This window comes from Coffea arabica, chromosome 9e, assembly GCF_036785885.1.
Source record: "Coffea arabica cultivar ET-39 chromosome 9e, Coffea Arabica ET-39 HiFi, whole genome shotgun sequence".
Classification (NCBI taxonomy): Eukaryota; Viridiplantae; Streptophyta; class Magnoliopsida; order Gentianales; family Rubiaceae; genus Coffea; species Coffea arabica.
Genome location: NC_092327.1, coordinates 1,312,653 through 1,337,426, shown reverse-complemented (window position 1 = coordinate 1,337,426; position 24,774 = coordinate 1,312,653). Strand labels below are relative to the sequence as shown.

Genomic DNA, 24,774 nt, shown 5'->3' with positions numbered 1-24,774 from the left:
GTCACCTATTTTGACACCTCTAACATATATATATGTATATAATATTTATATTTTGATATTATATATAATTATTGGTATATAATTATATTTTGATAATATATTTTAAACGAATTAGATATAAATATTGTTAAAAAATTTTTAATTTATGTACTTTTAAGAATTATTACTTGTTCATGTATAATTTGAATATTGTGGTCCCGTGAATGTTGAATTAGTTTTACAACTTAGCAGTTATAATAATTATATTAAGAGAATTGAGGAGTAATAAGTGAACTTGAACTCAGATCAAATAAGGATCAAAACTCGAATATTTTGTGAGTCAAATATGAGTTTCACATTTATCAACCGGAAACTCATGATCCAAAATCCAATAGTGTTCGAAATGAGTTGAGCCTGAACTTATGAAAGATCGGCTCAAATGGCCCGAATATTTTGCGAGTCAAATATGAGTTTCATATTTATCAACCGGAAACTCATGACCCAAAATCCAGTAGTGTTCGAAATGAGTTGAGCCTGAACTTATGAAAGATTGGCTCAAATGGCTCAATTGACAAGCCTACCAAAAACAATAGGATAACTTATTTCCAAAAAATATATATATCCTTTTTGTGAGTAAACTAACTTGCCTCCGTTAAAAGAATGATTAATCTTATATATACTATCAATGTATACACTATCACCATTAGATATATAATACATGTGCAAATTTTGAATTTGAAATTCAAAATTCAAAATTTATTCATATATTATTCATCCAACCGTGATAGTATATATACTGATAGTGTATATAAAATTTACTAGGACCAAAAAAATAAAAAATAAAAAAGATTGATAAATAACAAGTACTGATATAGAATTAGAAAAAGGTTTGCTTCCTGCTATACAGACATTCAGCAGCAACTCTGTTCTTAAGTCTGTAAACCAAAAATTGCAACCTTTCAGACCCTCTTGCGATGGCCTTGCAGGAGCGAATTCCTATAGAGATTGAATTCCCAATCTCAACTTACACAAAATTCGAATAATTCCCTACATGTAGGCAAACTTTGCCTTCCATATTCTCTCATGGATCTTAAACAAAAGCCACAGGACCCTATCTGAACCTGTCTCAAAATGCCAACTTATAATATAGAACTGTCAAGTCCAATTCTTGTTGGTTTATCTCCTACATTTGTGCACATATACACTGGTAGGATAGTGTTTACCACCCACAGCCAACCTTTAACATGGCATGTGACCACCCCATGTTACTGCCAGCTCTGCTCTAGTTTATCACATCGACCATCGTCCACTGCATTTCCAGGAGAATCCATAGGTTCTGAACCATATAATGGACGAGCTTGGATGTTCAAACAATCGGAAGGAAGATGTTCCCAAATGACCTAGATAGATTAGACATGTCAGCAACCATTTTTATCTCAATCCTGAATTTTAGAGCTGAAAATTAAAACTCCCCTAATCACCAATAAACAACCACACACCACCAACCTGTCCAATTGTCTTCCCCCAATAGTAAATGGGGAAAACCGTAGTGGAAAGGTTTGCAAATTTTATCTTAGATGAAAAAAAGCTGCTAATCAATGCAAAGAGACCAAGGAAAATAGCTTGTTATTATTAGTTGCTCTTGTACAATAATTGGCCATGTTACCTTGTCAACAGATTCAGAGCCTTCTGAATGGAAAAGAATTGGCCTACAGCGCTTATCTTCATTCATCAAACTTGAATTCTGGAAATGCGAAACCAGGGCCATCTTCCCCTGAATCCTAGCATATGCTAAAGATGCTACTTTCTCACTGTTGAACTTTTCCCATCTTTTCCCATTGAATGCCTAAACAAGAATGGTAGCCTCAGTACATCTCCATGGTGCTAAAACACATCCAATTTATTATGCACGATGGAAACTGAGCAGGCAGAAGGAGATACGCAGGTCTCCCAGTCCATGATTCTAAAGCTTTAAATTTATCATTGACGAAAAAAATGACTATTCCTAATTCCAATATCTCAAGAAAGAACGATGACAAACCTCATAAAATGGGAGTATGTATTCTGGGGACATCATGTTGATAAATGCATAGCCGACATTGCACTTATTCTTCATGTGCAGACAGGAGTGTATCAGTACAGTCATAGTCAAGAAAAACAGCAAAAGCATAATAAATACATGAATGAGATTACCTTGAAATCGATGGGCAAATACAAGAAGTCGTAGGTACCCCTATGATTTTCATCAATAGCAGCCAGCAACATCTTTGAGGTATACCTAGAGGAAGAAAATTGTTAAATATCCAGATATAACATCGTACTTTTGTTCGTGTGAACTTGAAAATAACACTACTGAGAGGCCGCTCTTACTTGTTTGGAATATTCTTTATCATAAGTGTTGTTCGAGTGTCTTCACCACTTTTAATCTTGTCTAAATCTAGCTGAAAGTGTTTCTTATTGTCCATCTGGTTCCCATTACTCTCAACACGTCTGGCACGTACACGTTCACTACAACCCTCCAAGCTGGTGGCCGCTAATCCAGACAAATAACCATTACCCAAACTCATAGGACCAAATCCAGAAGAAGACATCATGCCAAAACTAGGAGAGCCATTTTCTGACATGTTTCCTGAAACTGAAATAGTGCCACTACCACTCATATTCATCATCAAATTTCTGTCATGATAACCATACACCACACCTCCAAAACTGGGTTTGACAAATGTCTCTGGAGGTTCATGATAAAAACCAAAGTGCCTTTCTAAAGGGACACCAGATGGAGCAGATCCAGTATGATGATGATGATGCTGGTGGTGGCCATAAGATGAACCAAAGAGTGACACACGGTTGGAGAATGAAAAGCCATGGCTACGGCCATTAGATGTGAAAGGATGTCCAGCCGATTTCCCTCTCCAAGCCAAGGGATCAGTTGGCTCTGGGTATAGCTTTGGACTTCCCCAGAGAAATTGAGGTCCAGTTAATGTTTCAACACCTGAGCCATTTGAACTTGAATCACCAAAAGAAGACACAGTACCAGAATACTGACTTGAGTTTGGCTTATGAAGGGAAAGAGTCTGTTGAGAGGCAGCCCCCACATTTGAATTCCTGTTGGGCCATACATGTTCTGAATAACTGCTCCTCACAGCATTCTTGCCAATTGGTGCAACCCTCATAGAGTTTGAGGATTGAGGATGCAGAATAGAAGCTAACCCAGGCAAATTGTTGCCCATTGTTGGACTGACAGACGTTAAACCAGGGGATTTACCAAGACTCTGCAGAGGACTATGTTCCAAAGGGCTGCCCAACTGTGGCCAGTCACCTGCCAGAAATACGAGAACCATAACATGTCCAAAAGGTTTACAAGACATTTTAGAGGACCCTCAGTAGATTCACAAATGAGCAAGGCAGACATATTTTACTGGAAAAACTGTCCTGACTAGGCCTCACCTGGGGGCGAAGTACCAATGGAAGAAGCAGCTTGATGACAACAGCTTTGAGGTTCATCTTGTTCAGGATCATGACTCAGTTGGAACATAAAACTATAGTCCATATGCATAAAAATGTAAAACTTGAATCAATCAACAATATGGTGGATAAGAATAACATAAACACAGCAGCTTATATAGCCTAAGCCTATCAGTAGTGATAATGAAAATATCTAAATTTGATCAAGAATGACTAAACATAATGTGATACAAAATGCACATCATAAGTTAAAGGAACCTAAGTGGAACAATTTAAAAAAAAAAAAAAAAAAAAAAAAAAAAGCAGCAAAATTATTTGCTACTCAAACAAACACTTTTTATAAGCCAATTGTTCTCACATTTTAGTTCCTTGTTGGAAAGGAAAAGGAAGAGATCGTTGTTCATCCTTTCCATATTGGCATAAATACCACTGATCCAAACACAAGCAGTGTGGACAAGTCTAGAAGTCAATACACAGAACCACTTAGACAAAATAAAACATTCAGATAAGATGAAGAAGCAAAAGTACCAAGGAGAACCCAAAGGAAAAGACAAAAAGAAGTTGCAGTCAAAGAAAATTCATACAAGCATCAATATCAGTAATATATGATGAATACAACTCTATTAAACGAAAGGAAAAGAATGATAAACTCAAGACTCCAAGTCGCGATGGTTTTTATGGTTTTACAACTATTTTAGATGACAAAGACTTTTACATAGATCAAATTATTTTATCATTTTTCTTTCCCTTCTGGAAGTTTCATTGCATATGGCTAAAGCTGATGAGCAAAAAAGAAGACAAGCTTCTAGAGGGTTTAAAAAGGAAACCAAGCAAAACGCCAAAAATGAGAAACAAAAATTAATCAGGACTACATACTTTCGACGTGATCCTCCAGGACGGCTAGGCTCAAGCTTTATGCGCTTCCCAGCTATGTCACACCTATTTAAGGACCTCAGTGCAGCTTCTGCTGCTCTGACATCATAATATTCTACAAACTTATGGTGTCGCTTGTTTGGTGTTTCCCTAATCTGCTTTCACATAAAGATGGATTTGATGTCAAAATAAGACCATATCCTAAAATGTCAGGGCCAGAAATCGTAAATCACCAATGAGAAAAAAAAAGCACCTAAGAGAAGTCTCTCACCTCTTTGACCTCACCATAAGCCCCAAATATCTGTCGGAGGTCATCATTTGACACAGATGGATCCAAATTAAACACTACCAAAGTACCTTGATTAAGATCCCTTTCTGATGGGTTATCCTAATGAGAAGGGGACACAAAAAGTAAAGAAACAGATATAAAGAAAAGGGCAAACTTTTACTAGCAACTAGTAAAAATGTCAGATTTAACCTTTGGGATTGAGAAATGGATGTCCAGCTTTCTCCTGCGCAGCGGCCTATTTTGTAACGCCCGCATAGCAGTTCGTGCAGCACGAATATCATAGTAAGATATCATCACAAAGCCTCTATGCTTGCATGCAGTGTAAAGTGTTCTGATATCCCCATATTGCTATTATACAGTAAAAAGAACACTCAGTCACAAAATTGACAATTATTTTACATTAATAATCAGACAACAAAGGTCATAGGTCAAATACTGTTTCACATTCCTAAACCATTTAGCTTGTTGAAAAGGAAAACCTCCAAAAATTGACTTCGATCTCTCCAAAGGAGGTTGCAAATGAAAAGGTTGACTCCATAATGCCAAGGACACTAAGTATGGAGTTTAAGTTGTGTAACTAAACAGCTGATTTGTTTCCTTCGAGAAAGGACAAAAGTGATCTAGTTTGCTAACTTCACCGGGTATGTGGTAAAGAGTAACCTGTATCATGTTTTGGGTCTGGCATGGGAAAACAAATCCTCCAAACTCATGGAGGGAAAACACTAAATTTAGCAGACGTTCACAGTCCTGGGTTTAAAAATCATGGTACTCAATGCCAAACAAGAAACAGAATGAACCCAACAACCCCTTGATATAAAGTACCTCCAAAGTGAATTTAATGTTTATCTTTCAGAAGAAAGTATGTAATAGGCTATAATACATGGAAATGCTTTAATACAATCTAACCCTGATTGACTTAGAAAGTACCAGTTAAGTTCTCCATTTCATAGTCTCCTTCAAATATCAACTACTAAAGGTTACCTCAAAGAGACTTCTGAGCTCTGAGTCCTCAACATTACTGTTGATGTTACGAACAAACAATGTTCTAGAAGGATGCTCTCCAAGTGGATGTTCTCCAAAAACAATTCCCACACCATTTGAAAGTCCAAAATGAGCCACTCCATTGCTGGGAGAACCATCAGAAAGACTAGCATTAGAAATTCCCATACTTAAACTCTCCAAAGAATCTGATTCCAATTCTAAGCCACCTCCACTGCCAAAAAAATCGAAGTCCTCCGCATCATCCACATGATGAGACAACCCACCCAGATCAAAGCCATCCACTATTCCAGCTAAAAGTTCATCTTCATCATCAGGAAGCAAGCTTCCAATTGCATGATTCTGGTCTATTTCAAGTACATCATTACCGCCCACATGTGGGTGGAATTTCTTCAAGCTGGCGGAGACATCGTCAATTGATTGGCAAGTTTGGTCGGCATCTTTTACATTCACTACATTTTAGCAAACAGAGTAGACTATAAACTGTTTTCTTGGGAAAAAAAATTAATTATTTCTAAATACAGAATTGAAAGTATGGAAGGTGCATACACTTCTGACGGGGAAGAACGGGTAATGAACTTGAAAAAAGTGCAGCATCGGTTGAGGCATGGTAACCACTAGATCCAGAAAAGATCTTCCGTACACTAGTTCCCATATCATCAGATGCACTCATCAAGGGATTGCTTGAAGGACCTAAACGACACCACGAAGTTGGAATAAGAAACCAAAGAAATCACAGGATGTTTCATTCCAAGCAAACGTTATGATTTATGAGGTTCAATACTGTATTTTGCCAAAAAATTTAGTTCAGTAGATTTTAAATGAGAATAGATCCTCCACATTTCACTGACATAAACATTCACACAGGGTTGCGGTCCCTGTTGTCGTTACACTTAACAGTGAAATTCAAAACAAGCACAAAAGATGCTCAAGCAAAAGAATGTGGCAATCAATACAGCTGACAACAAGGGGTTGCATAGAGCTAGTTCATTAACCTGAATTTTTATGTCGTTATGCTTAACAGTGAAATTCAAAACAAGCACAACAGATGCTCAAGCAAAAGAACGTGGCAATCAATACAGCTGACGTGGCAATCAATACAGCTGACAACAAGGGGTTGCATGAGCTAGCTCATTAACCGACTTTTTCCGTCACTACACTTAACAGTGAAATTCAAAACAAGCATGAAAGATGCTCAAACAGCTGACAACAAGGTGTTGCATGAGGAGCTCATTGACCTGACTTTTTACGTCTTTACGCTTAACAGTGATATCTAAAACAAGCACGAAAGATGCTCAAGCAAAAGAACATGGCAATCAGTACAGCTGACAACAAGGGGTTGCATAGAGCTATCTCATTAACTTGACTTTTAATGCTCACGTGGACACATGCATGTTCAGTGAAAATTACCACAAAACATAATTACAACAACTACCTCCAACTGATTCATCTGAAATAGTTTGGCAGTTTAGATTAAAAACAGCAAAGTCAAGCACTGTATCTAACTAATAGAATCAAACAAAAAAAATGAATCTATCACGCACCCTGTCCTTATACTTGAGTAAAACCTATAAAGCAATGGTAAAGTCAATAGAAAAGGAAGCTTAAGGCATCTCCAACTCCAACCTAATTTGACAAACTAGAAGAAATTCCAACCTGCCAAAGTCCCCACATTTCCCAAATGGTTCTCAATGTATGATAATTGATTAAGGATATATTCCACCACATAAAGACGCCCAAGTTCTTAGTCTAACAGGACAAGAAGAATGCAGGTAAGTAGCCTCAACCATGTGTATTTAAACTTTGACTTATTAAGCAAATAAAGCAGGCATAATAACACAAGATAGTTACATAATCCAAAATTTGAACACAAACGCACACGTACAGAGAACTAACACTTCTAAGCAGAGACAATAAGCAAGCAAATAAAGGTCAACACTCGATGATCAAAAGAATGTACACAATAGCAATAACTCTAAAAGATTTATTATAGGCCGATTTGACTGTTCAGCAGTTGTTATCATAAACTATACCTAAAAACTTAAATTGTAAATTAATATATATACAATTCAACAAAATAGATAAAGTAGACAACATCGAATTATCAGAATCATATACCCATCATAAAAAAAAAAAAAGCTGAAGAACCCAAAAAAAAAGAAGGATAAGCACACTTTTGCACCAAAATTACAGTATTACCACCATTTTTTCTCCAAACCCCCAAAACCTTTTACTAACAAATGCTATCTAAAAGCACATAGAAATTCACGAAACGGACAGGATTAAAAAAAAATTCAAGGCTTAAACCTCGGCATTCTTGAACCAGCCAAACAATTCCTAAAACCAACCCCAAAAAGACCAAAAAAAAAAAGGCATAAACTGACGAAAAACAAACACAGACACAAACTTCAGCGGGAAAATGGCTGACACTAAACAACTCAGAGACTACAAGCACAAAGAATACCTGAAGCAGAATTTCAAGAAAGCAAGGCAAACTCACTCCAGATTTTGGGCAAGAAATATACGAAAATAAGGTTTCAGTTACAACCCCTGCTCAGCAGAGAATGAAAGGGAAACAGACACCTCTATGTATATATGCAATGCACCCATAGAAGCAGATAAAGACAACTCTTTGAAACTTGAAAGAGAAAGAAAATGAAAAAGAAAAAATAAATTAGGAAGTGAAGTATTACCAGCAAAGAGACGTGCCGTTGTTTTGTTTTGTTTTTCTTTTTTTTTTTAAAGGTTTGTCTTGCTTAGTTTTTGTTTGTATTATCTGTGTTAATTTGTTAATTTGATTTAATTTCTCTCTCTTGCGCTCTCACATAGGAGAATTAGAGTATATATTTTTTCTAATTATGGTTTACATGAATTTGATTCCATAAGTGTAGCCAGAACAGAAGTCAGCAATTGCCTTTTGGTTGAGTTTGTGGGATTAACTTAAGTCTTAGGAATTGATATTCTGACAAAAAGAGACAAAGACCCGAGGTGAGATTAAAAACAAGAGTGAGTGGGTGCTAATTAGTGCTTAGTAGAAGCTCCCTGTTCCCTCTCCCTGAGTCCCACATCGTTCTTTGAGGGTGTGAGTGTCTAGAATTTAAGTTCCATAAGTGTAGTCAGAAGTCAGCAATTGCCTTTCGATTGGGCTTGTGAGATTAGCTTAGGTCTTGAGAATTGATATTCTGACAAAAAAAAAACATAAATTCAATTTAATAAATTGAAGAGAGAGAAAATCAGGTCATTAGATGAAAAGGTAAAGTCAGGGAAAAAATGACTGAGAAGAAAGAGGGATGATATTATATAATATATTAATTGAGGATTTTTCCAACTGTTATCCAATAGATACTCTTGACACGTAAATCACATCTAAATTGATGTATAAATATGCATATTTGAGTTTATTGCACTCTCAAATTGCGACACTTATACTGCTTAACTATTCATCTTTTGTTTTAAAAAAAAAATACTAACACTTGAACAACTGTTTAGGAGTTCCCATTAAGCATTAAATATAAACTGATTAATTAAATATAGTTAAAAATTAATTTAGGGAAAGGTGGAGTGGATAAGGAGGAGGTTTTAATTTAGTTGATTGTATCTAATGATGAATTCATCGCATCTACTAGATCCCCAAAACTTATAAAAGTTAGACTTTACCCCTCAAAAAATTTTATGAATAGGTAATTTGTTCTTTGACCTAAAGTCAACAAGCTTTCAAACTTATTCATTGTTGTACTTAAATATTTGATAATCCAATTCAACACTTAAATTTAATGAATTCAAATCTTATCATGTTTCAGACGCGTTTGATAACAAAAAATAGAATATCTAAACTAATTCTTTTGTACACAAAGCAGCATAAAAATGAAAAACAAAATTCCCTAATTATTGCTGGCAACTAGCTTAAAAAATAAAACCAAGAATTTGAAAAATAAGCAACATTTTTTATACTCTAATAGCCTCTGTTGAATTATATAGTGATTTACGCACCGCTATTATTACCATCCACAACCACAAGTCTTAGATCTGCTCGATAAAATCTAGCGATGTTCTTTAGAAGAAAGAAACAAAAAGAGAAATGTGAAAAGTGAGAGATTATCAAATGTTACTTATGTGAGATTTTCTACTTATTTAACGTGCTAAACAAGAGCAATAACTACTACTATCGGTTTGAGCAATTGCATAATTGATGAAGAAAAATTGATTTAAAAAAATATGAGTTTTTTTTTTCAAAAAGAAGTCTCAAAGAAAGACAAGAGATTTCATGAATTATTGAAAAATACTTTTCACAAGTCCTTATTCAATTAGTAGGAAGGGACAAAATGCAACTTGAATAAAAGTTAAAGTGTGTTATATGCATTTAACCCTGAAATAAATGGTGGCTGTTTTACTTTTATAGAGTATGGTGGAGTTCAAGCTTCAAAAATGTGCATATAAGGGAGCAAGTGCAAAATACAAGGCATGCTACAAAGCACCTTAACCGTTGGATTATGTTGATTGATCAGTTTAAAAGTTATTACACGCTAATTCATTAGGTGTATTTTCTTAAAAATCTTGAGATTAGCTTGTGGATTTATTTAGTCTACTAAAGAATAAAAACATTTATTTTCTAAATATAAATAAAAAAAAGAAGGTGTACGTAGAAATCTTTTTTATTTCATTGAAAAGTACCCTGATATTCTGCTTAAAACGCCATAAATAATTCTTCTCAATATTAAAACAATGATTTAACTCTTATTAAAGAGTAATTTCATAACTCATAGATAGAATAAAATTAAAATTTTCAAATAGAATAAAATATATATATATATATATGTGTATGTATATATGTATGTATGTATGTATATGACCTAATGGTTTCACCTGGGATTTTGATTTTGTTGCTAGATAGCTGCTATTAATGATAAGATCGAATTGAATGTTGCATTTAAATATGGTGATATGATGTAATGTGGTATTATTATAATAATGATTTTTTGGAATGGTTGAGATGAAAGTTGGTGACTGGATAATGTTATTAAATGACTAAATCATATTTACAAGGAAAGTGCTTGCCACAAAAATAAAATAAACTGTGGAGTTGTTCTAGATTCCTTTAATGCCCTTTGTGCTTTTGGTCCTAGGGAATATCCTATTTGCTTTCCACGTTTTCTTTCTTTTTTCCATTTTTCGTCACTTGTTTAATTTCAGAGTCATCATCGCAATTTCCTTCTCCTTTCCTTTTTGGGTTTTGCAATTGTAATTAATATATTTTTTCCTTTTTGGGGTAAAAACATGGGGAAAAAAAGATAACTTTTGGATGAAACTTTTTATAAAGTTGGTAAACAATTATTATCTTTGTAAAAAGTTGGTTTTATCAATTTTGAAGGTACTGTAGATTTGTTTTATGACATCTTAATCGTAAAATATCCTTTGAATATTCTTTTTTTTGGAGAATATTCCTTTGGATATTCAATAAATATCTATCAATTTAACGTCCAAAATGAGCTTTACCTAAACATTTTAAGTTAAACTAAATGTGAAAAATATATTTTTGTTGAAGGATTAACTAGGAAACTACGATAAGCATTTTTTCCATCTTTTGTCAAGGGAGAAAAAGGAAGCTTCATGGTAACTTTCTAATAATAAGAAAGAAAAAAAAAAACACAATAAAGTTGGCTACTTTTAACTATAGCAAACTATGATTTACAAAGACAAAAGCTAATTTTCATAGCTCATTTTCGTACAAAGTTAGAAACCAAATCCTATCCTTCTTTAGCACAAAGAAAAGATTGACAAGAAAGGGAAAATATAAGAAATCAAGAAGAAAATAGGGTAGTAAAGTTAAGTAAAAAAGAATGAAATAGCATTATGAACCTATTAAATTACATATAAAAATGACTCCATCAAGTTAAGATGGTTCCATGTTCATATAAAAGAAGAAAAATATCCCACATCAACAAATTCGAAATTTCTATGCATATATGAGTTCAATTTCAAGAAATCTCTTGAATATCGTATTACTTAGTTATTTAGATGAGCAAATATCAAAATATCAGCACTGTATATGATAATATTTTAGAAATTTAGAGTTTAAATCCCTTCATTCATCCTCTTCGCTTCTTAAATCTTACTCCTCCTCTGTTACAAAAAAAAAAAACAAAAATATAATAAGAGTACATAACACAACTACACAGAACCACGTGTCTCTTCATGAGGATATGTCATTAAGAATGGAGAAACATACGAGGGCAGAAATTTTCCACATGGGAAAGCAATCAACATATTACAAGAGAGCAAGCCAAGAGTTGATTTTTGTATAATGAGATTTTCATCATAAATGATACATTCTTGATTAGGCTTAATCATTTAGCTCTTTCTACATTGGCCTTAATTGTACGCCTATTATCTAGCAGGCACTTGGATTAGCAAAGGACTTCTTGAGCTACTTTACTGAAAAAGAGATCAAGCTATTTTGCTTGAACCATAAGCTGTTTTCCATGTTCGATGCATTATTGTTTCAAAGTATATTGAAGCCTTTTAGTTACATCACATTCGATTTGATTTAATCTGTTTGAAAAAGTATAGCATGCTGAATATTTCAATCTCGACAGAGCTCTTACTCTCTATAAGAAATCTACCACATTTTAATGTTGTCAAATGTGATTATTTTAAAATTACATATTGCGCGTATTTAAAAAAAATTGAAAAAAATCACTCATAAAATTTACGATTTTCTTCATCAAATTGGGGTTTGACAAATTCCTTGCTTACTTTCATTGAGTTTTAAGTTTGTTGGTCATAAGATATGATTATAGATAAACTACATCCGTCAATGAATAGACCCAAACCTCCTATGACCGTACCGAAGACGTGTTGAACTTTCTTGAGCCAAAAATTTGATGCTCCTTCCATTTCCCGCGCCCTTTAATCTCTATTTACTTGCTATAAGGAATTTCCTAATGCCATAGATGCCATTCCAAGTGTAGGACGAGCCTGATTCTGCAAGAAAGAAATCTGCAACGAGGAAAACATTTAGACTTGAAAACTTGATGAAGAAGTGCTCGATTAAATGTCCTCAAGTGACAAAATCCAATTCCTCCTTTATGATGAGGCAAAATTTACCCCAACTAATTTGGTGTATTGGTTTCTTTGCCACCTCCTTACCAATGTTTCTATACCTGGACTTTTAAGTTGACTTGATGAGTTTTTGATTCGCAGTTCAAATCGGTTCAATTGGTTTAACTTAGTTCAAAATTTTTTATTCTTTTATTTATTATGTAAATTTAAAGAGTTTAATTTTTTTTTAAAAAAAAATTAGTATGAATTGGTTTAAAAGTCGTTTTTTTATTGATTTTAACCAATTCGACCGACTGTTGATCAGATTTGATTGATTCAATTGATTTTCTAAGGTTGTGTTTGGATTGCATTTTCCGTCATTTTTCATGGAAAAATTGCTGTAGCGATTTGATATATGTGAGGGAAAAAGGTGATAGGAAAATGTGATCACGGAAAACGACAATATTTTCCGACGGAAACAAGCAATTCAAGCATGGCCTAAGTTTACTAGTGAATTGGATCGATATCATAGCCGATTTGTGATTTGACTGATTTGATTCAATTCTTGAAACACTGCATCCCACCAAAAGGCACTCAACCCGTCATTGGTTGAATATTAGTTAGTGAAAAGTTCGAACATTCAATACGAGAGATGGAATGAGTTGGGATGGCTTGTATACTAATTTTAGCAAGATATCTTTGCTAACTTTAGAACTTGATCCTTAATTGAAGAGAATATTTCTGTTTTGAATGTCCAACAACTTACAAGGAGCCCAAGATATTTGTAGGTGAGATGCAACTTCCTTAATCCCCAAAAATTGAGAAACTATCCCAAACATCCGCATCTGAGCCACTTAAGATAGTGGCGGACTTGTCCACATTAATCCCTTGTTATGAAGCAGCACCATACATGCTTATTATTATCGTGTTAATGAGGCGCTTCTTCAACTGTTGCTTTCGCAAACGCTGTAAGTTTCATCCGCAAACAAAAGGTGAGAGACATGGGACCTGCACACCAAATTGAACCTAGAAATTTTACCATAATACTCATGTTTTTCTTGGGTTGCGAACGAAAGAGTCCAGTTAAATTTTGATCTAATTATTCCGAATTTTGACTTAATTTCATTAAGTTCGCTCGAGGTCGGTGAGTTCTAAATATAAAGTTTGAACTCGAGTTTAAAAAAATTATTTTATTTTATAAAAAATGAATAAAATAGTAATTTTTCTTAATAAATAATAAAATATTAGAGATATATATATATATATATATATATATAATCGAGTCGACTCGCAAGTTAACTATCCGAGTATTTTTAAACTTGAGTTTCAACTTGAACTCCACTTGATCAGTTCAAACTCATCCTTTTGTCTAACAGAGATATAGGATTCATGAGATAGACAAAATACCCCAATGACTTTTAAACTATTACAAAATTCAACTTTTATCCCTACAATTATTAACTGATAAGTTGTAACCCTTCAACTAATTAAAATATATAATCCTAACCCTTTCATCAACTTGAGTTATCATGTCATAGTTATAGATTTATAGTCATTGAGAAAATCTTAATTATCACAAAGAATATCTGTCAAATTTTTTACGCGAGTTCGGTGTTGATCCAGTTTAAATCGAAATTTGACTTAAACGGCTCACGATCGGCTTGCAAGCAACTCCACTTGTATGCAACTTTGTGTTATTCAAATAGGTAGTAGAAACCTTGCACTAAAAGAAAAACAAAAGGATATGGCGAAAGTCTTTTTGTTTAATTCCATTTAAGGATTAAAGAAGCCAAACTAGTCCTATTTCAAAAACTTGCACAATATATATATGCATATATATATATATGTATGTATGTATCAATGCTACAAAATATATATATACATATATATATCAGAAGATTTTTATCACCGACTGCAACCGCTAGATTAAGATGATGCATCATTAGTTGTACCTCGAGCATTGAACGTTGTACAATTAGTTTATCACCTCTCCGCCGGTATCCTTTCAGTTCTACTCTCCATTCTCCAATTCTGCTCTCAGCGTTTCAGCACAAACACCATGCAGAGCTCTTCTTGTCTCCTCTGTTCTTCAAACTTTCCCTTCTCCCCACTTCCTTTCCCTTCTCCTCAGCAATTTGCACTTCTCTCTAGAAACCAACCAACTAAAACAGTTTCCCCTTCTCCTTTTCCAGCTAAATTTCCACTCAGTTCTTTATGTGTTCACCAATATATCTTCCCCTCCCTTCACTGTACAGGTAATGCTATAACCATAAAGTTTCAATCCTTCCTTTATTTTTGGAGATTTTCCTTTGTGGGTTGTTTATATTCTTTAAGTATTATGCTCTCTGTTCCCTTTTCTTGTTTGTTTGTTTATGGAAGATGTTGATATTAGCGAACCTTGTTTTAGTCATGTTTTATTGTTTTTCGCATGTGGTTTTCGTGTTTTGGCAATTTTTGCCAGTGCACTATAGTTGTTTTTGCACAGTAATTCTTTGACTGGTTTTCCCCAACGCCGAATAGTTGAATTCAAACAATGTTTGAAGGAGAGTCTATTTGTCCCAATTAAGTGAATTACCCTGTGAAATGGGACTGATAAGGCATCAGTTTGGTTAGAATTGGAGAGTATTTTCCTCTTTGTTTTCTGAATATTTTGATCAATTTGGAGAAATCTTTCTGTTGTTGTTATTGTATAGCTAGCAGCAGAAATTAGAGTGCTCAAAATTAGTAGAGCTATTTTGAAATGTACTAAGTATAGCGTGATCAGCCTGTAGGCCAAGCTCTATTGTTGCTGATTGTGATTCAAGGAAGCATTAGTTCAGAGTAATCATAAAGAAAGAAGAAACTAAAAATACCAGTTTTAGTTTGTGGGTCATTTTTGCTTTTTTCGCACTCTGCAGCTAGGAGAAATTCAATCAAAATTTACTTATTATTAATTACCCTTTTCACTTTTATGTTGGGTATCCTTACCGAGCTTGTTATTTCACTTCATAATTTAGTGGCCTGAACAATTGCACGAGCAATTTCCCCTTGACTACATGTTGGCAGGGAACTAGAGATTCATCCATAAAATATGGTGTCATTTAAGTGATGTTGATTTGAAGTTCTGTCGATTCATTGATAGATGTAGTATGGTTACAATTCATACTTATGAACATATGGTTATTGGATATGAGATTAAACCAAGTTCATCTTTCCGTTCATCATGATATCTCAGATAAATCTTTCTTTCTCTTTTTCGCTGCTATGATCTTTTCTCTATATCTCATGCCCTGGCTTCATGAAAGCTTTGATATTCTAACATGATTCTCAAACTGTTGCCACATGTTATTTTAAGTTCTTGGTGCAATAGTAAATGCTTAAATGCTTGTTCTTTGTTTGTTTATACTTTTCTGGTAGATTTACATAGTTACTGAAGGCTTAGAACTAATGCAATCTTGTGAAATGATTCAACCACAGTTACACAGGAGGTTGTTGAAACAACTCCAACTGAATCAGAATTAGTTGACATCGGGTACATATGTAGTGTGCATGGGCTTCAAGGGGAGGTGCGAGTAAACCCAAGCACTGACTTTCCTGATCTACGATTTTCCAAGGTACTAAAAAAATAGAAATGTGAATCTGCAATTAATTTTTGAATCTTCCATTTTGGAGTGCTTCATGCTTTCTAATTTGGTGGTCTATGTTCCTTATTAGCCTGGGAGGCGATGGCTAAGGCAGCAAGTTTCTGGGAGGGAAATGATGCAAGAAATTCAACTGGTTGAGGGGAGAGGACACCCAGGACAGGCTTGGATACTTAAATTCAATAAAATTGACTCTGTTGATCAGGTATTCTTAGAATTGTTCCATTGCTTGAAATGTTGCAATGCAGATATTTCTAACATGTTTGCTACTATATACTACTAACACTCTCTTGAGTGCTAGTTAGACCTATTATGGCTCAAGAGTGAAGGCAATATTTCTGGTCAACACATTTTGTAATCTTTAGATATTAACTTTCTCTGGTGTTGGATTAAGCAAATATTAATTTATTGGATGGTCTTGAAGTAATCATGCTATTTAACTTACTATGTACTTCCTTCTTTTTCAGGCTCTGAAACTTGTTGGGTCAACTATACTGATATCTGAAGAAGATAGACCAGAGTTGGAGGAAGGGGAGTTTTATTCTCATGACCTTGTTGGCATGAAAGTTATTCTTAAGGTTGTGCTCCATAGTTTGTAAACCTGCAACAAGAGATCCAATAATTAAAGATATGTCTTGTTAGTTCCTGGTTCTTCTAAGCTGATTATGAGAAAGTGATTCTGAATATAGATATTTGACAAATTGAAGACATCTTTATGTATCAATGTTGTGAGAAGCTAAAAGCTGTTTTGCGAAAGTACTTAAAGGGCTGCTTATAGCTATTGGCTTTGTAAGCTTAAACTAACTTAGACAGAAAAGTCAAAGGCAAACTGAAACACCTATAAACAACTAAGTCTAGAAAACATCTATTAGCTGCTGATTTTAAGCGAACTCAAACAAATTATTCTGTGTTTAGCGTGCCTCTTTGACACACATATTCCTGAAATCTCAAATGAGTGCTGGTCATTAATATAAAAAATTCTATTGACTTATCATTAAACAGGTACTAACCTCACTTTAAAAATGTTGCTGCTGCACTTGCACTACCATCTCAAAGTAGGAACATGTTTTACTATGTGTTCTGTATCAGAAGTCATAAACAGTTGCGTATAAAGTTTCTCAATGAGACTCATAGTTTTATTCTGTTTACTCTAATTCATTGTCATTCTCATCTGTCTGTAGCATTTCATTGCATGTTGTCTGTTTCAGGATACTGAGGAACCAATTGGAACTGTTATCAGTGTTTACAATAGCGGAGCGAATGACCTTCTACTTGTCCAACTCAGTTCATCTGTAGACATATCTAATCAAACTGGAAAACCTAAACAGGAAAGAGGTGGTTCTGGCCCTCTTGTGTGGATTCCATTTGTTGAAGCAATCGTTCCAGATGTTGATGTAAGTAAGAGAGAGATGCTGATTACACCTCCAAAGGGGCTCCTCGAGTTAAATATGCGCTCTGATGAGAGGTCCAAGAAAGAAAGGCGCCAGCTTGTGAGGCATATTCTTTTTCTATCTGACTCTTTGTTTTATTGATTTTACATCTAAAATGCAAGAGTATTGTTTATGATCGTTGGATCGGTTATTTTATAAATTTGTTCATTCTATTTGAATTTCCATTCTTTCTTTGGAGTTCTGCATTTGTGTGCATGTACTGTCCACTTTTCCAATATGGAAGAATATTCATTTTGTCTTTGTCTTCCTGGGTCTATTTCTATTCTTAAATGATCATTTTAATGTCTATCCTCAATGTATGAGCCATTGATTGCATATCGTTTGACCCTAATATTACTAATGTCTCTACTTTGTCTTAGTAACAGTTCCCTTGTCTATGGTTGATTTTGAGCCTCTGACATGTGTCCAGTTCTAAATGTATTTTCTTGCTGCTCTTCTTAGACTTGTGATGTTGTTACTTGTACTCTGCTACTTTGTATTGTACAGCATCCATCTGCTTGTGAAACATAATTCATGTTCTTGCCTTTCTTTCGTGCTGCAGTTTGACTATCTCTTTATACCTGTTAGATGTAGGCCTTTTTTGCATACTGATCTGCACAAACTTTTGTTAAGTTCATTTGTTGTCAATATAATTTCTAAGTTTGTGCTCTTACGGTTGTGTTTCTTTCCACTACAGTTATAGTTGCAAAAGGTAATTCATTATAACCTATACCATAGAAGCTACTGAGCACTTCCACTGGTGTCTTTAGTTGAGTCTGAGAAAGTTGATTTGTACTTTACATTGATAAATTCCAGTTCCATATATGAGGACTCTTGCTGCAGGTCTAGATTTTAAGACTTGGCCGTGTTCTTTGTGAATTCCAGGAGTGGAAAGAAAGGAAAAAATTTCAAAAGCGCGTCATAGCAGCCAAGAAGAAACTTTGTGAACTGCAGCAGCAACATGTTTTTGACGGGTTTAGACATGGGGGAAAATTGCAAGGAAGAATACTTGCTGATCAGATAGTCACTGTAAATTCTAAATTGCTTCAACAGGCATTACGGAATATTGAGATGAACACTCTGAGGTAATTCTTAAGCTATATTAGCTGTACGTAATTTGGTTTTGATTCTTGTGAGGATTAACAGACATGACTTTGGACCAATCCAATTAAACACATTGCTGTGGTTTCTAATGATTGAGGCCAGGGAACATCTTGCACATTGCAGTGCTGTTGAACATACTTGTATATTTCAAAACAGCTTATGTTATGTGACTTTGATATCAGGCTTTGTCACCATAACTCCTAATCGCTTGAAAGTGCAGAAATGTTAAAATCTGTTTTGTCCTTTTTTTTATATGCAAGTCATATGGAATTCTTTGATTTGTGGTGCTTTTTCCTACTAGATCAAACGCTTAACAATTGCACCCATAGATACACGATGTCTGAACTACTAATCTTTCACTCTTCGTAGCCAGCTTTCCCACTTTATCAAGCTAGAGGTATGTGCATGCTGGAACATCTTTATCTTTCCTGTCACCCTGTGACAAAGGAGGTGATTTTAACTGTGGATTTTTAAAAAAATTTCAGTAATGAAGGAGGTGATTTTAAATATGGCTTTTTAAATTAAGCTTTGGAGTTGACTTACTTTTCCTTACCACAGCACTTTAACCATTTAATTATTTTGGTGTTTTAATTCTGGTGTATTCTCTCTGCCAAAGCTGGATGGATTCATCAGAACTTCAGTAATGTGGGAGACTTGAGGGGGTGAGAAATGAGAAGATGTTTAGGTGAAACCCTCTACAGTCCTTTTTTTTAAAAAAAATTTTTGAATGCGATTGAATAAAACTTAATTTGCTGATTGGTCTCATTTTCAACTTTTCCAATTGGCTTAAAAAAGTAATTCTTATATATTTCGTATGTGCTATACATTATTTTCTTCCCCTTGCCTCCGTCCACTCGTCAAGGTGCCAGGAGCAATAGTTCTCTTTGGATCTGATTTATGCTTGTGTTGACCTCTGTTACATGAAATTATTTTTCTCAGCGATATGCAAATAAAAAGTCCATTAGAGAATTTGGGAAAATGCTTCTCTGCAAAAATTAGGGAGCAATCAGACGCATATTCAAAATTGCAACAGAAGGGCCTACACCTTGTGTCTCAAGGCAAGGTTGCTGTTATTTTGCTCTTGGAAGACAGTCAAGAGGCTAGGAGTTCTAATCAGTCTGCTGTTGATTCTGAGGGAAGTGAAGGAATGAACTGTTTGCTCGTGGAGGCACTAATGAGCGACAGCCAACAATTAGTGAAGGTGATCTGTTGTGATACAGTCAAATTCAACAAACTTTTTGTTAGTTTGGGTGGTTATATAGAAGACTTTCAGTATGCTGAACTGTTTAGCAGATGTGACTATCTGTACACTGTTGACATACAGAATGCTATGTCCATCTGCATATGATGATCTGTATGCTGCACTGATATTCTTTTGAAGTATGTTAAAAGAGATCATCTCTTAGGCTTATAATTTTTTCTGGTTCTATTAGTTATAAATTTGGGTTCTGTCCTTCCTGTTAAACCGTTTTGGTAAATTAGGTTTTGGTCACTATATGATTGTGTTCAAGTCTGGATGAAATTATAAAAGGTACTAGCCATGTCTGCTTATTTCTTTGAAATAATGCTTGTTTCTGATATATGACTGAAACTCTGAAAATACTAGTGTCACACTTATAATTGGATGCTAAAATTCCTTTGATCCCATATAATTTTGGAGAAGAAAGATGTTGGAACTACTGTCATACAGCATGATGGAAGCACTGTGATACAGCATAATCTGACTTGTATAGTTTTTAATTGCAGAAATCGCGCCCTTCCGTTCCTCTGGTAGTGGTTTGTCCAGCCCATTCAATTGGTTCTCTTCAGGAACTCTTTTCAGATTACAGCCACTTTGATTTTGACCCTGATAAGGTGCATTATTGCTTTCAATCATATTCTGGCATTATTTTGTAAATTAACTATTCAGGCTGATGAAGCTGGGAGATATCCTGTGGTCAATGACATTCTACCATCTTCTATATTCTCGTTGACTTTCGCAAAGTAAATGCTAAAGATTTGCAAGTCACATGTAGCATTTGATCAAACTACTACATTTTTCCAGTCATAGTTGCCTGCATTGGTTTGAACTTTCTTTTTTGTTGATGACTTTTCATTTTATGAACTAGTATGTCATATTTCTCTTAGAAGCTGTGTGAAGAAAGATAATGTATAAGAGAAAGTAAAAACATTTTCTAGTGATCTGCAGATATATTTGGAATAGCTTTTGTATTCTTGCAGAGAGTTAATGCAGGGATTTAAGAACTTAAGTTGTTCTTTAGGTGACCATATTTTCTTAAATTGGACTGATCTTCATATTAAAAAGCCAGGAGGGCCCTTCTTTTTATCCTTCTGACTGTAACAATTTGATTTTGAGGCCTTTTGATTTGTTGACCTGATGCAGATTGCTGATTCTATTTATGCTCTTTCAGTCAGATGGGGAAAGTAAACAGTGAAGAGTTGATTTTTTCAGGAATCTGGGTTGAACTCTAATATGGCGTTCAAAATATAATTTAGAGAACTGAAATCTTAGACGTGGTTGCTAAAAAATATGATACAGGAACATGCTGTTACTGTTGATCTGTACATTCTTATTTAGCAATACCATTGCTATGTTTTAATTAAATAGTTTCGAGGATGTAAAAATGTCTAGATCCTGTTCACCAAATCTGCTTCAAATTTTTGGCTTATTATGCGCTTGCTCTTATCATTTAAAACTATTTGTAGGTTTGGTTCTTTGAAGAAGAGAAGCTTCCAGTTGTTGGTGTTCCTCTCGAAGAACCCAAAAAGCATAAGATTTTGATGGAATCACCATGGGAGATACTTCAAACACCAGTCGGATCAGGAGGAGTGATTAGCTTCCTTTCATCCAATAACTTGTTGAATAACCTTAGTACACTTGATGTGGATTATATTCAGGTCAGATATATTTCGTAATAAAAGGTTCTGCATTTTTTGCTCTTATGTTCTGACAATTGAGATACTGCAGTCATATAATTACCCACAAATGCATGAACCCAGAGGAAAAAAAAACTAACAGTTGTAAATCGAACTCAGAAACTCGTATGGTCTCGCTAATTGTTCAAAACAGAATTTATGATGGTCTGAAACGTATGCTTGTAATATGAGCATCTGCTTTAGTAATCATATAATTACCCGCAAATGCATGAACCCACATGATGATAAAGGCTAACAGTTGTAAGTAGAACTCCGAAACTTGTGTAGTCTCACTAGTTGTTCAAAATAGAATTTATGATGGTCTGGAACATATGCTTGTAATATGAGCATCTGCTTTAGGTGTTAGTAGTCTGCATCTTTGTGCATCACTTCCCATTATCTAGCTTCTGCCTGTGAAGCTAATCAGAAAAAGATTTCCAAATACAAATTGGCGTTTCAAAAAGGTGGCAAGGTAGCTGAAAGCAGCATTTCTCGTCCTAGTCACTCGTAATATCTGCTTTTTTTTCAGTGCTTCCGTTCTTTGTCATACAAAGTATCCCAGAAATGGATTTGAACCTGAACCATTTGATGATTTTAGCTGTAACTAAGCCATCCCTTGTATCCAAAGTCAATGCGGGTTCAAATGTTCAAATTTCTGTGTTGAATTTGCATGTCATTGACATTGATTTACTACCGTGGGATGCTGTTTCAGGTTTGTAATTACAGAGTTAGAGATAGTCGGAGACAAACGCTACTCGGGCTTGTTGATTCACGCAAAGCAAATGCTGGAGTCGAAATCACCGAGGCTATGGACCAAACAGAGAGAAATCTGAACATGGTATTTTCGATGAAATTTATGAAAAAATTAACGAAGCAGACGGATAATTTGCATTTTGAAGCTGTTCCAAAGGCAAGTGCGCACACACAGAAGGTTGACAACGAGTGGGTTGATGTTATTCCGACTTCTCCAAACTCCTTGGAGTTTCGTTGTTCAATATACACTTGCTTGAACTCTTGTCCTCCCAGTCAGGTTTCTGTGTTAGAGGTTACAGAGTGATAGATGAATTGTTCTTTATCAGCAAAAAGTCTCCTAAGCTGCAAATGCCAACTGATAATTCTCGATGTGAAAACACAGAGCCGGGGGCTGATCTTTGAATAGGAAAAAGAGTGGATCCACAGGGCCCAAATGAATTGGTTTTTATTCTCTTTTGGTTTCTTTTAAACATGGATTTGTGTGAAATTAGAGAAATTTGTTACAGTTGAGTCAATTTGGTTAAAATTTTGTTACAGCTAATCAAATCTAAGTATCTAAATATACAAAAAAAGGGAGAATTGTAGTTTTGGTCCCCAATGTGTAACCTGTGTGCCAAATTTTTTTTTTTTTTTTTTGTCAAAAGGTCGGTAACATTCTATTACTGAACGTAAACTTACATGAAAGATGGGCAACTGCCCTCAGTATCTGCTTGCACCAGTGCAGGCAGCCAATCTGGGAAGATATCCTTCCATTCAGTTTGTTTTTCTAAGCTAATTGCCAACTTGGCAAGTCTATGGCTAACAAAGTTGTTTACTCTTCGAGTAAAGGTAAAACAACATTCATAAAAATTTGTTCTAAGATCCCTAATATCATCTAAAACTACTGAGCCTATCTCATGCGACTGGTCCTTGTTAATTTCCTCCACCACCTGTAGGCAGTCCGATTCAAACATCACCTTCTTCCAACCCTGCTGTTTTGCCAGCAACATAGCTGCTCGTAATGCCATTGACTCTTCCAGTTTTGGATTAGAACAGCTACGGTTTGGTATTGCCCAGGCTTTCAGAACTTTTCCTTGCCAGTCCCTTGCAACCATTCCCCACCCCGCCAGGCCTTCCTTCTGCTGTAATGCAGCATCTGTGTTTATCTTGACCCAACCCTCCTGAGGAAGCCTCCACCCCTTTGATCCCTCAGCTTCATGCTTACCACTTCCCTGACTCTCCAATTCCTCAGCTTGAGCATCCTGAAATTCCTTCCATTCCCCCACTGCCTTACTCACTGCTACTAACGGATTCCTTTCCTGACCATTGAACTGTTTCTCATTTCTAGATTTCCATATTTGCCACAATACATTGACAGTCAGTATAATACGTTCTACTCCCCTCTCCTGACTAACAGCTCCCTCTAATTCTTCCCACCACGACCAGAATTTACTTCTGTGATCCTCCAGTCCTTCCCAACTCACCGGGGCTGCTTTCCATATACGCGTTGCATTCCTACAGAAAAACAACATATGCTCTATGGTTTCTACACTCTCCCCACATCCTTTACACATATGATCCCCTTGCAAGCACCTGTCCTTAATTACTGCATTCACGGGTAAAATGCCTTGCAGACATTTCCACACAAAATGCTTCAACTTATACTTCATATTCAATCCCCAGAGGAAATTCCAATTTCGTGTAGCCCCTCCTTTCCTACAACTAGTTCCTGTCTCTTGCTCTCCTTGCCTCCCCCTCCTTACATTGCTCTTGGCCAAGCTATATCCAGACTTGACTGTGTAGACCCCAGTGGTTGAAAATGCCCAATACAACCTGTCTTTTCTTGGCTCCAAACTGAGTGGAATTCCCACAATTTTCCTTCCTTCATCCTGATCAAAAACCTGCTTAATCAATTCTCTGTCCCATTCCCCATCTTTGATCAGCTCACACACTCTCTGCACCTCAACCCCCTCCCCCTTCCTAGTTTTTACCTTCCCATCCTCAGTGTCTGGAAGCCATCTATCCTTCCAAATGTATATAGATTTACCATCACCTACCTGCTTCCTCAGCCCCTCTTCTAGTAAATCTCTAGCCTGCATCAAGCTCTTCCAACACCATGAATCAGCACCTGCACACTTTGTCCTCCAGATGGATCGCCCTTTAAAATATCTGGCCCTCATAATCTTGCTCATCAGTAAGTTTGGCCTTGTCAAAATTCTCCACAACTGCTTTGCCAACAGAGCCAAGTTAAATTCATGCAACTCCCTGAAGCCCAGCCCCCCTACTGCTTTAACCTCAGTTAGCTTCCCCCAACTCAACCAGTGAATCC

The 24,774-nt window shown here is 35.5% G+C and overlaps 2 protein-coding genes across 3 annotated transcripts; one reads left to right on the top strand and one right to left on the bottom strand.

Moving 5' to 3' along the window:
* Positions 1-828: 828 nt before the first annotated feature.
* Positions 829-8,242, bottom strand: LOC113710391 (protein MEI2-like 5). 2 transcript variants are annotated; one of them, XM_072065875.1, is made up of 12 exons: positions 8,106-8,242; positions 6,155-6,298; positions 5,588-6,057; positions 4,796-4,954; positions 4,589-4,705; positions 4,321-4,472; positions 3,427-3,518; positions 2,350-3,298; positions 2,173-2,257; positions 2,021-2,089; positions 1,646-1,825; positions 829-1,379 (listed from the first exon to the last, which is right to left on the bottom strand). In XM_072065875.1, exons 2-12 carry the CDS (start codon positions 6,276-6,278, stop codon positions 1,245-1,247), a joined length of 2,532 nt encoding a protein of 843 aa, XP_071921976.1. In that variant the 5' UTR covers positions 6,279-6,298; positions 8,106-8,242; the 3' UTR covers positions 829-1,244. The 2 variants fall into 2 exon arrangements, with proteins under 2 accessions (XP_071921976.1, XP_027089163.2); XM_027233362.2 differs by having other exon boundaries at positions 8,070-8,207.
* A 6,301-nt stretch (positions 8,243-14,543) lies between these two features.
* On the top strand, positions 14,544-22,981 carry LOC113709324 (uncharacterized). Its single transcript, XM_027232071.2, has 10 exons — positions 14,544-14,898; positions 16,100-16,236; positions 16,337-16,468; positions 16,731-16,841; positions 17,472-17,753; positions 18,579-18,778; positions 19,737-19,998; positions 20,544-20,651; positions 21,504-21,695; positions 22,426-22,981. The coding sequence occupies exons 1-10, from the start codon at positions 14,703-14,705 to the stop codon at positions 22,768-22,770; spliced, it is 1,965 nt and encodes a 654-aa protein (XP_027087872.1). The 5' UTR covers positions 14,544-14,702; the 3' UTR covers positions 22,771-22,981.
* The last annotated feature ends 1,793 nt before the right edge of the window (positions 22,982-24,774 follow it).